Source organism: Osmerus eperlanus, chromosome 1 (assembly GCF_963692335.1).
Source record: "Osmerus eperlanus chromosome 1, fOsmEpe2.1, whole genome shotgun sequence".
NCBI classification, from domain to species: Eukaryota; Metazoa; Chordata; class Actinopteri; order Osmeriformes; family Osmeridae; genus Osmerus; species Osmerus eperlanus.
Window position 1 is genome coordinate 6,230,682 of NC_085018.1, and position 13,555 is coordinate 6,244,236.

The 13,555-nt window shown below is 43.9% G+C and overlaps 2 protein-coding genes across 2 annotated transcripts in view; both read right to left on the reverse strand.

Moving 5' to 3' along the window:
* Positions 1–13,555, reverse strand: part of tpra1 (transmembrane protein, adipocyte asscociated 1) — a 208,945-nt gene that overhangs the window by 93,134 nt on the left and 102,256 nt on the right. The gene's annotated exons all lie outside the window — the stretch shown is intronic.
* The window catches only part of tctn1 (tectonic family member 1), a 58,900-nt gene that overhangs the window by 31,642 nt on the left and 13,703 nt on the right, over positions 1–13,555 (reverse strand). The window contains exon 2 of the mRNA XM_062456402.1: positions 605–722. Within this exon, the coding sequence (XP_062312386.1) occupies positions 605–722 (118 nt within the window). The remainder of the gene's footprint in view (positions 1–604; positions 723–13,555) is intronic.

Below are 13,555 nucleotides of genomic sequence, written 5' to 3' on the forward strand. Positions count from 1 at the left end.
TCTGATACCGTGGCGGCAGAAATATAGCCATAGAATGGGGAAACACTGCTTTCTCGGGAAAACGGCTTTGGCGCGTGCCAACATTTTCTCTATGCAGGAAAAACCCTGACATTGATTTATTTGTGCAAGGACACCTGCAAAATATGAATATTGACTTTACAGAGTGCCTGGATCTTGAGATGATTGTGGGAAACTAAACCCATTCTAATTTGTACACACACACAGAGAGATTCCTGGCATTATTATAGAGATAGACCAAGTCCTTATTTGGAGGGGGAAAAACATATGAATGTGACCAACACTGGTGCTACCAAGATTTCAGTTGCAAAATACATAGAAATGGTTGCAAATGTAATTAGTCACAATATAGCCACACTGTAGCGTGTGACTCCTTTTAACAAGGAATCAAGGTTTCACTACCTCATATATTTTAGTAGCCTAACTGCCTTCATGACATCCAGCTAATAGGCTCTATTGCAGGTAGGCTACATGAACATAGTCCCCTAAACCGACAGCTATTACAATATACTTGTGGTAAGGGAGGGAACTTGATATGCTAAATTCCATCATCAACCATGCAAAATGTACGCTCACAAGTACTTGCCTGACTTTCTTTACAGAGCAGCTGTTAAAGAGAGACAGTTCTTTAGTACAGTCAGGGTCGCAGCAGCAGTTTACATCACATCTGTTCTTCAGTTGATTGCAGTGACACAGTCTTGTAACTGGAAGGGAAACAAATTAACATACCATGAATGAGCCTCATTTATCAGTGCATTTTTGTTTTATACATAAATCTAGGCTAGTATACCATGGTTGCCAATTTAAATAGGCTTACACATTTATGTTCTGGCAAATACAGCCGATACAGTAGTGAGCGCTGGTGTATGGAAGTTTATTGGACTCTTTATTCAAATGGTAATGCATTTTTCAAATGGAAATTCAATGTGCAAAGTGGCAATGCAATCTGCAATTCAAATAGTGAGCAGTTGTCAAATGGCAATTCAATGTGCAACATTTTGAATGAACGCTTATGGGACAATTGCATATCATATTGACAAGGTTTTTTTGACTCTTTATTCAAATGGGAATGCATTTTGTCAAATGGCAATTCAGTGTGGGGCAGTGAAATAGCACCCCCAGTCCATGCATTAATATACGTGTCACCATGCTCTTTTTGGTGCAAAATTCAAATGGTAATGCAATCGTAAAGGCGGGTCTTCAGTTTGGACGTCACTTCCTCATTCAGTGACTTGGATAACATTGAACTTTACTTTCTAAATCCCACAACAAAAAGGCCTTAAGAACATTTAATATATGGACCTAATTTAATATTCTCCTGTAATACCCCTGGAAATGTTATCCATCCATCCATCATCTGCCGCTTTTCCGGGGGTCGGGTCGCGGGGGCAGCAACCTTAGCAGGGAGGCCCAGACTTCCCTCTCCCCTGCCACTTCCACCAGCTCTTCCTGGGGGACCCCGAGGTGTTCCCAGGCCAGCCGAGAGACATAGTCCCTCCAGCGTGTCCTGGGTCTTCCCCGGGGCCTCTTCCCAGTGGGACGTGCCCAGAACACCTCACCAGGGAGGTGTCCAGGAGGCATCCTTATCAGATGCCCGAGCCACCTCAACTGGCCCCTCTCGACGCGGAGGAGCGTCATCCCTCCCGGATGACCGAGCTTCTCACCCTATCTCTAAGGGAGAGCCCGGACACCCTGCGGAGAAAACTCATTTTGGCCGCTTGTATTCGCGATCTCGTTCTTTCGGTCACTACCCATAGTTCGTGACCATAGGTGAGGGTAGGAACGTAGATCGACTGGTAAATAGAGAGCTTCGCCTTTCGACTCAGCTCCTTCTTTACCACGACGGACTGATGCAGAGCCCGCTGTCGATCTCGTGCTCCATTCTTCCCTCACTCGTGAACAAGACCCCGAGATACTTGAACTCCTCCGCTTGGGTCAAGATCTCCTCCCCAACTCGGAGATTGCACTCCACCCTTTTCCGGTCGATAACCATGGCCTCAGATTTGGAGGTGCTGATTCCCATCCCAGCCGCTTCGCATTCGGTTGCGAACCGCTCCAGTGAGAGCTGAAGGTCACGGCCCGATGAAGCCATCAGGACCACATCATCCGCAAAAAGCAGCGACCCGATCCTGAGGTCACCAAACCGGAACCCCTCAACGCCCTGGCTGCGCCAAGAAATTCTGTCCATATAAGTTATGAACAGAATCGGTGACAAAGGGCAGCCCTGGCAGAGTCCAACCCTCACCGGGAACAAGTTTGACTTACTGCCGGCAATGCGGACCAAACTCTGGCACCGGTCATACAGGGACCGGACAGCCCCGATCAGGGAATCCGGTACCCCGTACTCCCGGAGCACCCCCCACATGAGCCCCCGAGGGACACGGTCGAACGCCTTTTCCAAATCCACAAAACGTGTAGACTGGTTGGGCGAACTCCCATGCACCCTCCAGGACTCTGCCGAGGGTATAGAGCTGGTCCACAGTTCCACGGCCAGGACGAAAACCACATTGCTCCTCCTGAATCCGAGGTTCGACAATCCAACGGACCCCTCCTCTCCAGGACCCCTGAATAGACTTTCCCAGGGAGGCTGAGGAGTGTGATCCCCCTAAAGTTGGAGCACACCCTCCGGTCCCCCTTTTTAAAGAGGGGAACCACCACCCCGGTCTGCCAGTCCAGGCACTGTCCCCGATGTCCACGCGATGTTGCAGAGTCGTGTCAACCAAGACAGCCCTACAACATCCAGAGCCTTAAGGAACTCTGGGCGGACCTCATCCACCCCAGGGGCCCTGCCACCGCGGAGCTTTTCAACCACCTCGGCGACCTCAGCCCCAGAGATAGAAGGGCCCCCCTCGATGTCCCCAGACTCTGCCTCCAAGTCGGAAAGCGTGTTGGTGGAATTAAGGAGGTCTTCAAAGTATACAGCGTATACTTTTTTTTATACATTTTTTTTTATACATATACAGCGTTGACAGTGCACTGCTTCCCCCTCCTGAGTCGCCGGATGGTGGTCCAGAACCTTTTCGAAGCCGTTCGGAAGTCATTCTCCATGGCCTCGCCGAAGTCCTCCCACGCCCGGGTTTTTGCCTCCGCGACCACCAAAGCCAACTCACCACCAGGTGGTGATCAGTTGACAGCTCCGCCCCTCTCCTCACCCGAGTGTCCAAGACATTCGGCCTCAGATCCAACGACACGACTACAAAGTCTATCATCGAACTGAGACCTCGGGTGTCCTGGTACCAAGTGCACATATGCAGGGCTCCAGACTAACTTGTTGCCTTGGTTGCACTGGTGCGCCTAACTTTTTTATTTAGGTGCACCAGCACAAAATTTAGGTGCACCCAAATTTTTCCTTGCGTTGCCACAATTTCAAGGTCACCTTTTTATCACGCTCCATATACATTCATATATATTATGTAAATGATCTTAAACAAGAATAAGGTGTAGGTAAATATATTTTTTATTTGAAGCACAATCATACTGTATATATATATATATATATAAAAAAAATATTTTAAGTGCTTCACTGAGCTACCAAACTAAAACATTTTAGGCAAAATAAAACATTTCAAAATAGAAAGTGCTACAGTTTAAAAGTGCTTCCCTGAACTGAGACCTAACATTTCCTACGACCTAACATTTCAAGTCTTATAGCGGGTCCCACCTTGCTGTCCCATGCCCTTCAGATGGCCAACACATGTAATTTGGCCTTCTTGCCCTATGGCCTTGGCTAAATCATCTTGCCACACTCTCCCTAGCATCAAAATCCTAGCTCCATGGGTTAGCTCCATGGCCCAGCTTCGTAACTCAGGGGTCCGCAATTCATTTTTACAAGGGGCCACATGAGAAACCTGAAATGTGTTGGAGGGCCTCATCAATTTGCTCACTATTCATTTTCTCCCATTGTAAAAAGCAGTAAAGTATATATTTTGATTAGCTGCTACTGGTTATCAGAAGAATAAGGATATTCTGTAAATATTTATATAAATATTTTAGATTTTGGTGTAGGTCAAATAGGAAAGATTATAGAAGTAATAAACAGTATAAACAACAACAACAGTGTTTCATTTTATTTGTAACCAGTTAATCTTCACAAACACTGAAAAGTTGTTTTGCAGTATGTTAAAGATGTGGAATTGATCAACTTTATACAAAAAGCAATACGTTGTTTCAGTTCATTTTGTTCTGTGAGAGAAATCCAGTGGGCTTGAACAAGTGCACGAAATCTGTCTGAATGTCTGAGGTGGATATGCGAAGGACAGCTGACAGGTAATGATCAGGGTCTGCAGTTCAACTAGCAAACCATCAGCCCGCGCCCACTGAATCAGTCAAGTTCTTATTATGTCCGCGTTAGTTTTTTTTCTTCACAGCTTTCACTTTGACCTCAGTAAACAGATACTTAGAAGTCCATGTCTTGTTAAAAGTTAATCAGTGGAAAAGGTTTTCATTTTCGAGGGCTAACCAACAGCTAACTCTCCTGTCGGTGAGGTTGCGCAAGCGCACATATGTAAATCGCCTGATCACTGTAGTCTTTCAGGACTACATATTTACTACCGCTCAACACGTTTATTTTAAATTTTTGATTTACCTCACGTGGGCCGGATTGAGACAGCCTGTGGCCGGTTATGGCCCGCGGGCCATATAATGCCCAGGTCTGCTAAACTGACTCTGGTGCTCAGGTCGTAATTTCAATCACACAGCACGGAGCTACAGGAATATCTGGATCACAGCCAATCAGAGGCAAAGACCCACCCCATCTCTGTCTCTGATTGGTTTAGACCACGATATGATCCAACCATGAGTGTCAGTTCCGTCTTAGGATAACAAACGCTTCGTTTGTGGAGAGACAGCGGATGCGAGGAGGTTAGGTGCACCGGTGCGACCTAGGAAAAAATTTAGTCGCACCCGTACACATTTTGGTCGCATAGTGCGACCAAATTGGTCGCACTCTAGAGCCCTGATATGGACACCCTTATGCTTGAACATGGTGTTTGTTATGGACAAGCCGTGTCTAGCACAGAAGTCCAACAACAAAACACCGCTCGGGTTCAGATCGGGGGGGCCGTTCCTCCCAATCACGCCCCTCCAGGTCTCACTGTCATTGCCCACATGAGCATTGAGGTCCCCCAGGAGGACGAGGGCATCTCCGGGAGGAACGCTTTCCAGCACCCCCCCCCAGAGACTCCAAAAAGGGTGGGTACTCTGAGCTGCCGTTTGGTGCATAAGCACAAACAACAGTGAGGACCCATCCCCCCACCCGAAGGCGGAGGGAGGCTACCCTCTCGACCACCGGGGTGAACCCCAACGTACAGGCGCCAAACCGAGGGGAAACAAGTATTCCCACCCCAGCTCGACGCCTCTCACCGAGGGCAACTCCAGAGTGGAAGAGAGTCCAGCCCCTCTCAAGGAGACTGGTTCCGGAGCCGATGCTGTGCATCGAGGCGAGGCCGACTATATCTAGCCGGAACCTCTCTACCTCGCGCACCAGCTCCGGCTCCTTTCCCGCCAGCGAGGTGACGTTCCACGTCCCTAGAGCTAGCTTCTGCAGCCGAGGATCGGACCGCCAAGGCCCCCGCCTTCGGCCGCCGCCTGTCTCACACTGCACCCGACCCCCATGACCCCTCCTGCGGATGGTGAGCCCACTGGAAGGGGGTCCCACGTTGTCTCTTCGGGCTGTGCCCGGCCGGGCCCCATGGGAAAAGGCCCGGCCACCAGGCGCTCGCCATCGAGCCCCACCCCCGGGCCTGGCTCCAGGGGGGGGCCCCGGTGACCCGCTTCCGGGCAGGGGCAACTGGGAACCATTGTTCGTTTTCTTCATGGTAGGTTTTTGAGCCACGCTTTGTCTGGTCCTTCCAAAATGTGCAGTAAAGCCAGCAAACAGGAAGTTGGGTCGTATCTCAGCAAATCTTTGATGGATTGACACCAAACTTGTTGAGTGTACTCATAACCCTCTTCTGAGGATGTCTAAAATGTTTTCTGGGTCATTTGATTGCTTGGCCACCTCAATCTTAATCTGACTTTTAACCCCATTTTACAAGTTCTGATTCTACTGGAATCAGACTCCCACCCCTGGCCCCTTGGCTTGAGGCAACGGCCCCAGTGGATGTAGGTGGTATTGCATTTCCGATTTGCTACCCAACTCGTCAGGTCTTTTTTATTCTATTAAAGGGGTCCTTGACTGTTTTTTGGGGGGTATTTCACACTGTTCCTTAACCTGTTTACGCTCCTGTTTCGCCCGCGTGACAAAAATGCTGCCTCCCCCTCCCTCAGTTACGAAGCACTAAATTCTAACAAATATATTTTTTAGACGCTACACATGTTATACATCATTGGAAAGCTACGATTCTTGTTCTTCCATTGAAATAAACCAATTCAAGATCAAGTCGCAATAGCAAGCAAAGTCAACGTCTTTTTCCGGTGAACATTCCTTCAACAATGCCAAAGAAAAAAGTTGTACTCACCCTAAGTGGTTCAAATAGGTCCAGGTGTGCAAATCATGCCATCAAAACTTGATCTGCGTAAGTCCCAAGGGTTCAAAGTATCTAACCATGTAAAGTAATTCGTCCAAATACAATGTTTTACGTTCATGAATAGCCATTATCCTGTTTCATTATGCAAGTTAGCCGACGGAAGAAACAACTTGTTCACATAAAAGTGTTCTTTTCTCCGGTTAGCAACAGAGTATTTACAATATGAAGGCATCAAATGTCCGTTGAACCCTCCCCTTTTGATTGACACCTTGTTTGACCCAATAGGAGCTTCCATGCCCCGTTGACAGCCCTCTAAAGCCAACTAGGTCTGTGCGTCCTGCGCCCCCCCCCGCCACACTCGTTCTAAACAAATTTCTCAAACTGGCTTCGACTGGCTCTGAAATTAGCTCGTTAGCCTTGTAGCTGACAGCTAGCTGAAAATGCCAATACCTCATTTGTATGCGTCTGTGGAGCCTTCAAAATAACAGTCGATTGCGCAATATGGTTGACAGAATCAGTGTTCTTTGTGCGCCAATCTTTGGAATCAGATAAAGCACTCCAATGTGTTCATGCTTCAGTTTGTGTTTCAGTAATACTAATTAGGGATTTAGCTATTATATATGATAGTTCCAAGTACCACCTTTCATTAGAGATAACAATTATGAAAAATAATACCTTTTTATTTGACCTTGACCTTGGTTACAAAGGGTCATTTTGGAGTCTCCAAAAGACCCTTTTAGAAAATGCCTGGATGTACTCTTACAAAAACATGTGTCAAATATGAATATATTGTGGTATTATGTTTGACTTTTGATTTGAATTGGGTAAGGCTTCAACCTGTGGTCCAATTTAGTCTTCCAGCTAATACCTACCACCTCTAGGCCTCTTCAGGCCTCTGTTTTCAAAACAAAATCTAGGCGGAAATAGAAATGTTCACTTTCCTTGTGTTCAAGCTTCTATTACTCAACACCAGTAGGACTGACAGGGGTCCTGACAACAGGGGAAATAACTTCAGAGTGTCAGCTTTCAAAATAAATATTCCTGTTAAACAAATTTAACAGGAATATGAAAAGGTTAAGGTCTCCGAATAGGGTATGTAACATTGGTTGGGCTGAAAATGGCCCGGGTGCGGTTCTATGAGCCCTGATGCATCCTGTGAAATAGCCCTGGGAAAAAACGAGGTTTTCTCCTTTTATGGTATGCTCATGAATATATAGATGAGCTGCACGCTGATTGGTTGGTTTACAACGAGTGAAGCTGCAGAGCAAAGACGCAACACGGCCAACAGCACTCACTGAAACATCGAAGGTGGAGACTTGAAATAAAAACTTACAAATAAACCTATTGTGTCTACACAACACTGTTTTCAACAGATTGACTAGAGCCTACAGTTTAGCAAACAAACTATTGTGATTCAACTCAGCTTCAGTTAGCTCTAGCTATCTTGCTGAAAAATAGATCTGGACAAACATGCATCTTGTGACAACATCATACTACAGCTTGCGGTTGTGATGAACATAACATACAGCACCTCTTTTCAGCAACAGCTTCATAGCAAATCCTGTTTTACATTGTTCCAGGTTTTCAAAACTGTCCTCTGTGAAATGGTTCGAGCAAATGTGTAATTGAGGGTCGAACTGTGCAGGGATCTTCTCATAGACAAACATCACAGCCCCGTCGAGTGTTTGGTTCCTTAGGAAGACTGAAAAGTGTCAGCATTCCCTGTACAGCCTGGAACACTGAATTTACGATGGTCCATTTTCAATATCCTTTAAAAACTTCCAAACTTTCTCTTTTGTAATTCCTGTGGAAGTACACAGAGCAGCGCACAGCTAAACTAGTGTTTGAGATCCTGGACCAGAACACCAGAGGGTTGTTGGGGCCATGTAAATGTTGGGGCGTGACAAAGGTGATGCTATATTTGTGACGTCACAAATTCAGCTTTTTCTAAACCGATCGTTTTACAGCTGCAGTTTCAAGTTGTAAGATTTAGATAGGAAAGAGGTGTCAATGGACATTGAGGTTCACTATACAGTAATAAAATGAACTGGTAGAGTAAAATATATTTAAGATCCTGTAAAGTGGACCTGGAAACAAGTTTTAAGTTCGCCACACCACAGAATAATGTGTTATTAAATACCCATCCAAATTCGAATGAAAAAATAACACCGACAAGTATGTTAAATTAGGCTGTGAAATCGTGAAAAAAATCAGCAGTCTTCTCTGCTTGAGACTGGGGGGGCGTGTCGCCTGAAGGAGCTGAAGCTCCGCCCCTCGCTGCCTAGTGCCTACCTCCGACCCAGATAATAGAGGCTATGTCAAGCCGAACAAAACCGTATAGAATTAGAATTTATTTGTTCAATGAGTGAAACATACAGATGCATATAAATGAAATGTTCCCCTGAGCTGTAACAGTAAAAATGGACACCAGAGCAAGCAGACAGTGAGCTCTCCAACTAGGCTAATTCTAACACATTAGCTACCATTTCACCAAAATACCATCATTCTACACCGAGTAGCCTAATATCAATTTAGCGGTTTGCACTAACTCAAAGCAGAGATACCTCTGGAAAAGTTATCTAGTATAATTATAACAAGCACACAGAACTGAGTGATGAACTGCTGGCGGCGGTGGATGGTCCAGGTGCGACCGGAGGATGAACGGCCGGAGGGGCGATGCTCGGTACGGCTCCGCGCTGCAAGAGAAGCCGTGTGTTGGTGAACCCCGTCTGTCTCTGGTCCATGTTAAAACTGTCCGCCGTGAAATGGTCAGTGCAGAGGCGGCTGTTGGAGTTTATCCGAAGCTTTCCATGAGCGTGGCTCTTCACAAAATCTATCCACCTATTTTTCCTTTCATTATCAATAGGGAACTTAAATGGCGTTGCAGCGCAGCTGGAGTTCTTGCATCCAGGGAAGATGCAGTTGCGGGTGGTGGGAGACATCCTGAAGCTAGTTAGCTGATGTAGGCTACAATAACAGTACAGCAGGAGGAGCCATTCAGTGATCTGACGTAGATAGGGCGAAATGACGTAGATAGGGCATTTTTTGGCTCCGCCCATTAAAACCTGATCTGAAAACGGAAGAGAAACTGTTCTTCGGTTTAACTCCACATTTCAGTGTGACAAAGTTTTAGCGCTTTGCACATGCTTTCAGGAACTCATTTCACACGTATATAATGTACTTAGAAGCAAAACATGGAATTTACTTTACAGGATCTTTAACTCAACTGTCATAAATTGTACATTATAATATTAAGTTTCAGTGTGAACTAGAATGTTTTAAGTAAATATTTTAATAAATACGCATTTAATTAATGTAATAAACTAACTGTGTGGGAAGAGTAAGTTTTATAATATATTTATTAATACTATTTAAATGTTTTAGAGTCACTGTACATACACGAAAAAATACTAAGTACATTTTAATCTAAAACTAGCGCTTTCATCTGCTTGCGCCCTTGGACTTGAGAAGATACGCACGATTTTACCTCGGTCAGAGACGGTTGGGTCAGAGAATGTAGACGTGCTCTGGTTGGGTTGAACCGCATCCATGTGTAATCTCTGGTGAGTTATACCTTTTTTTATGTGTAATAATATATGGGTCATTTTGTTAGTTAGCTTATTGTTTGCTTGTTACTATTGCGAAATACTACAAATCCTTATGGTTCGTAACAGCGTCGTGTTTGTAGTGAAAATGCAAAGTGCATGGTACACTGAGCATTCTAGATGTTTCAAAGTGGAGTCCACAAGCAATGTGAAAGTAATTCATCAATCACAACTCACTGACATGTACCCACTAGCTACATATACAGTCGAAGGCTGTCGAATGGTTTCTTTGAAACACTACATCTGCTTGTCAAACTAGGTAAAGTTTCTGTTCACTATAAACAACATTTTTTATGTATACCTCGATCATATGCTCTAACCATGTCTTTCTTTCCTCTTGCAGTGCTGCTTTCCCAAGGCTGTGATGGGTAGCCCCAGTCAACTACGTGTCATTATTGAAGAGACCGAAATTCACAAATTAATCCTACCAGATGGAATTCCTAGCACCTTACATGAACTTTTGGCAGCTGCTCAGCATCATTTTAATCTTGAAGGGAGTTTTGCAGTAATGCATATGGACAAAGATTTTGATAAATTATTTACGTTAACATCTACAGATGCGGTTAAGGACAAAGACACTATAAAACTAGTGAAAACAGATCCTTCTATTATTCTCACATTGAGTCCCATCAATGAGTCTGCTGCTTTTTCTTCTCCAGTGCCACTTTCTTTCCAGGATGACAGTTCCTCAGTTAGTTCATCCGATACCATGATTTTACCACTGTCCCCAGACTACAGATCAGAACCGTGGCCAACTACTTTTGTGATACCCACCTTTTCATATAATTTCGAAATCCCCCTTCAAGCAGGAAATAAGGCTTATGAAAGTGATGGCTCACTCCTTAAAAATCCAAGAATGAACTCTGACATACTTGAGAAACTTTCTGAAGCTAAATTCCAGTACACTGCCTATCCCACTGGTCGTCAAATACAGGCAGTTGTAGAAGCCCTGTTAGCAAAGCATAAGGCCTGGAACCTAATTTTCAGGCATGTACGGGTGGCAGCAGCGTCTTAAATACAAAATGGTAAATTTCTAGGGCTGTCCCCACTCAGTCGACTAGTCGATTTTCTGGTCGATATGCTCTTGGTCGACTAAGATTGTTTTAGTCGAGCTGCCGTATGGCACTGTGAGATCTGATTCCCGCTTGTGTCACCATTGCTGAATTAAAGAAATGTTCTACATATATTGTAGATTATATTAATTAAGACAAATAAAGGAACTCTAAAATATATATAATTTCAAAGAAAATGTGTTATTGTTTTCCCTTTCGTTAATCTGCGCTTTGTTTTGTTTTTTTTGCACACGGCACGAGCACAATTGGCTTCCGAACTACAACTCTGCCATTGCCTACTTTGTCGGTGTTATTAGTCAAAATGGCAAAGAAATCTGTGGTATGGCAGCATTTCATTAATGTACATTTTCATTTACAAAGTACCGGGTGAAACGTTGAATGCAAACTCTACCAACAACGGTTTATTTTTCATAGTTCGACGTCGAATATGATGTAGCCTACCACCTGAAAACCGTAAATTGGCCTACTTCTCTCATGCTAACGCGCTGGGTTGAAAAATCAATATGCCTATTATAAGGCCATGTTTACACATATCCGGGTATTTACAGAAACGAATATTTCTTCCCGTTTTCAAAAATAACGTTGTACAGACAAGATCGTTTTCAAAAATGTTTCTGTTTACATTAACCCGCATAAATACGCCCCCGAGCGCTATCATAACTATGCCAAACCTGTAGGCGGCAGTGTAATGAGAAGGATAAAGCCATGCAAACCAATTAGAATTCTCAAAATCAACAACAACTACGAACTAGAGAGGGTACAATTTCTGGGGAAATTGTAGGGTGTGCTTGCTTGCGTCGGTTGCACAGGGGTCCGTTTTTGAATGACATTTTTACAACTGATATTTCTGTATATTTTATATAAAAATGCATACTTATTATTTATAAAGATTACATAGATTTAAAAGCATTTTTTTTTGCTGCTCATTTACAACTGAAAATACGAGTGAAGTGTAGAATGAAATAGATGTCTTCTCATTTCCCCTGCAAGAGGCAGCCTCAACATTGAATCAAAACGAATACATTTGGCAGACCGGTGTAAAAATTGACCTAATCTCTATGACTTAAACGTCATTTTAAGTTTTTCCCTTCTCATGATATTTTCAGGCATTTAGCCTACTCATTGCATTCATTCATTAATAAAGAACCCCCTTTGAAGATTATTCTACGACGTTACCCGGCAGTAGAAGATGGAATCGCGATTCAAACAGTACCATCTTCTAACTGAAAATATGCCCCACAAAACGTAAATAAGCTTGACATTCATTTAGTGGAAAATCGCTCATTCATAAAAAGCTCACTGGTAGCGATCATTGTCAGTAACAACGCAAAATGCGATATAGCCCTGTGTGGAGAAGCTGCCCCGGTAAATTGTACTACTACGGTACAGTACTAGACTACTGCTGTGTTCGTCTTGGTAGCGATTGCGTTGGTTGAATTGGATTTAACGTTCCGTTGTACGGTTTAAGCTGAAATTAATTATTTTCATGAACAGATTGACAACGTTTAGGCTGTGGCAATGAAGTTCAGGTTAGTAGTTAGATAGACTTTTGATTTAAGTAAGGGGAGTGCCGAACATGTTCTGTCGCCGTTTGACTTCCTAAACAGCTGTGTAAGTTAGATGTTTTTGTCGTGTGTCTCGCGTAAGCTACAGCGTTGCAGTGAGCTACACTGGTTTGAAACCACAGGTAATGGTAATTTCACCAACAAATCGTTTACTAATGTCAGAATAAATCCTACAACGAAAATGTATATGTGAGGAATGTTTATTTTAACGATTGAAAACAGATAACGCTACATCATAGACCACTGTAGTATGTGTTGCCCGGGCAACACAGGCTAATGTCATGATGCTAATACTTCAGTGAAATAGTAGACTACTGTTTCCGAAAGTAGATGTACTTCCTTAATAATATCAGCTTATACTGTACATTACACATGACAATTGTGTGTCATATCACAAAGTAAAATGAGTAAATAGTTATCACCCTGGCCTCTTTGCTTGTGGCGTTTCTGCAGCTGCCTTGCAGTAAAGCTATAGTTAGCCTAGCTATCCCCCAAGTTAACAGATGCGAAACGAATGTTCTGCCAAAGGTAGTCACGCGTGTTTTCGTGACGTTGGTGACGTTAGTAACGTCAGTGACTGTGGCTAGCAAATTAGCCACCGTTAGCTTCACTTTTCTCCACAAAAACTTAACTTCAGCCTAAACCATGCAACGGAACGTAAATTCCAATAGAAGCAACTCAATCGCTACCAAGACGAAACTTTTGACACCTACGTTGTCTATGTAGGCCAAATATTGACTGAGTTTTAGGGGGGCAAAAAGAAATAAAAATAATAATAATAATAATAATATATATGTGAGAGAACAAAGGTTGTGCTCTCGCCGAAG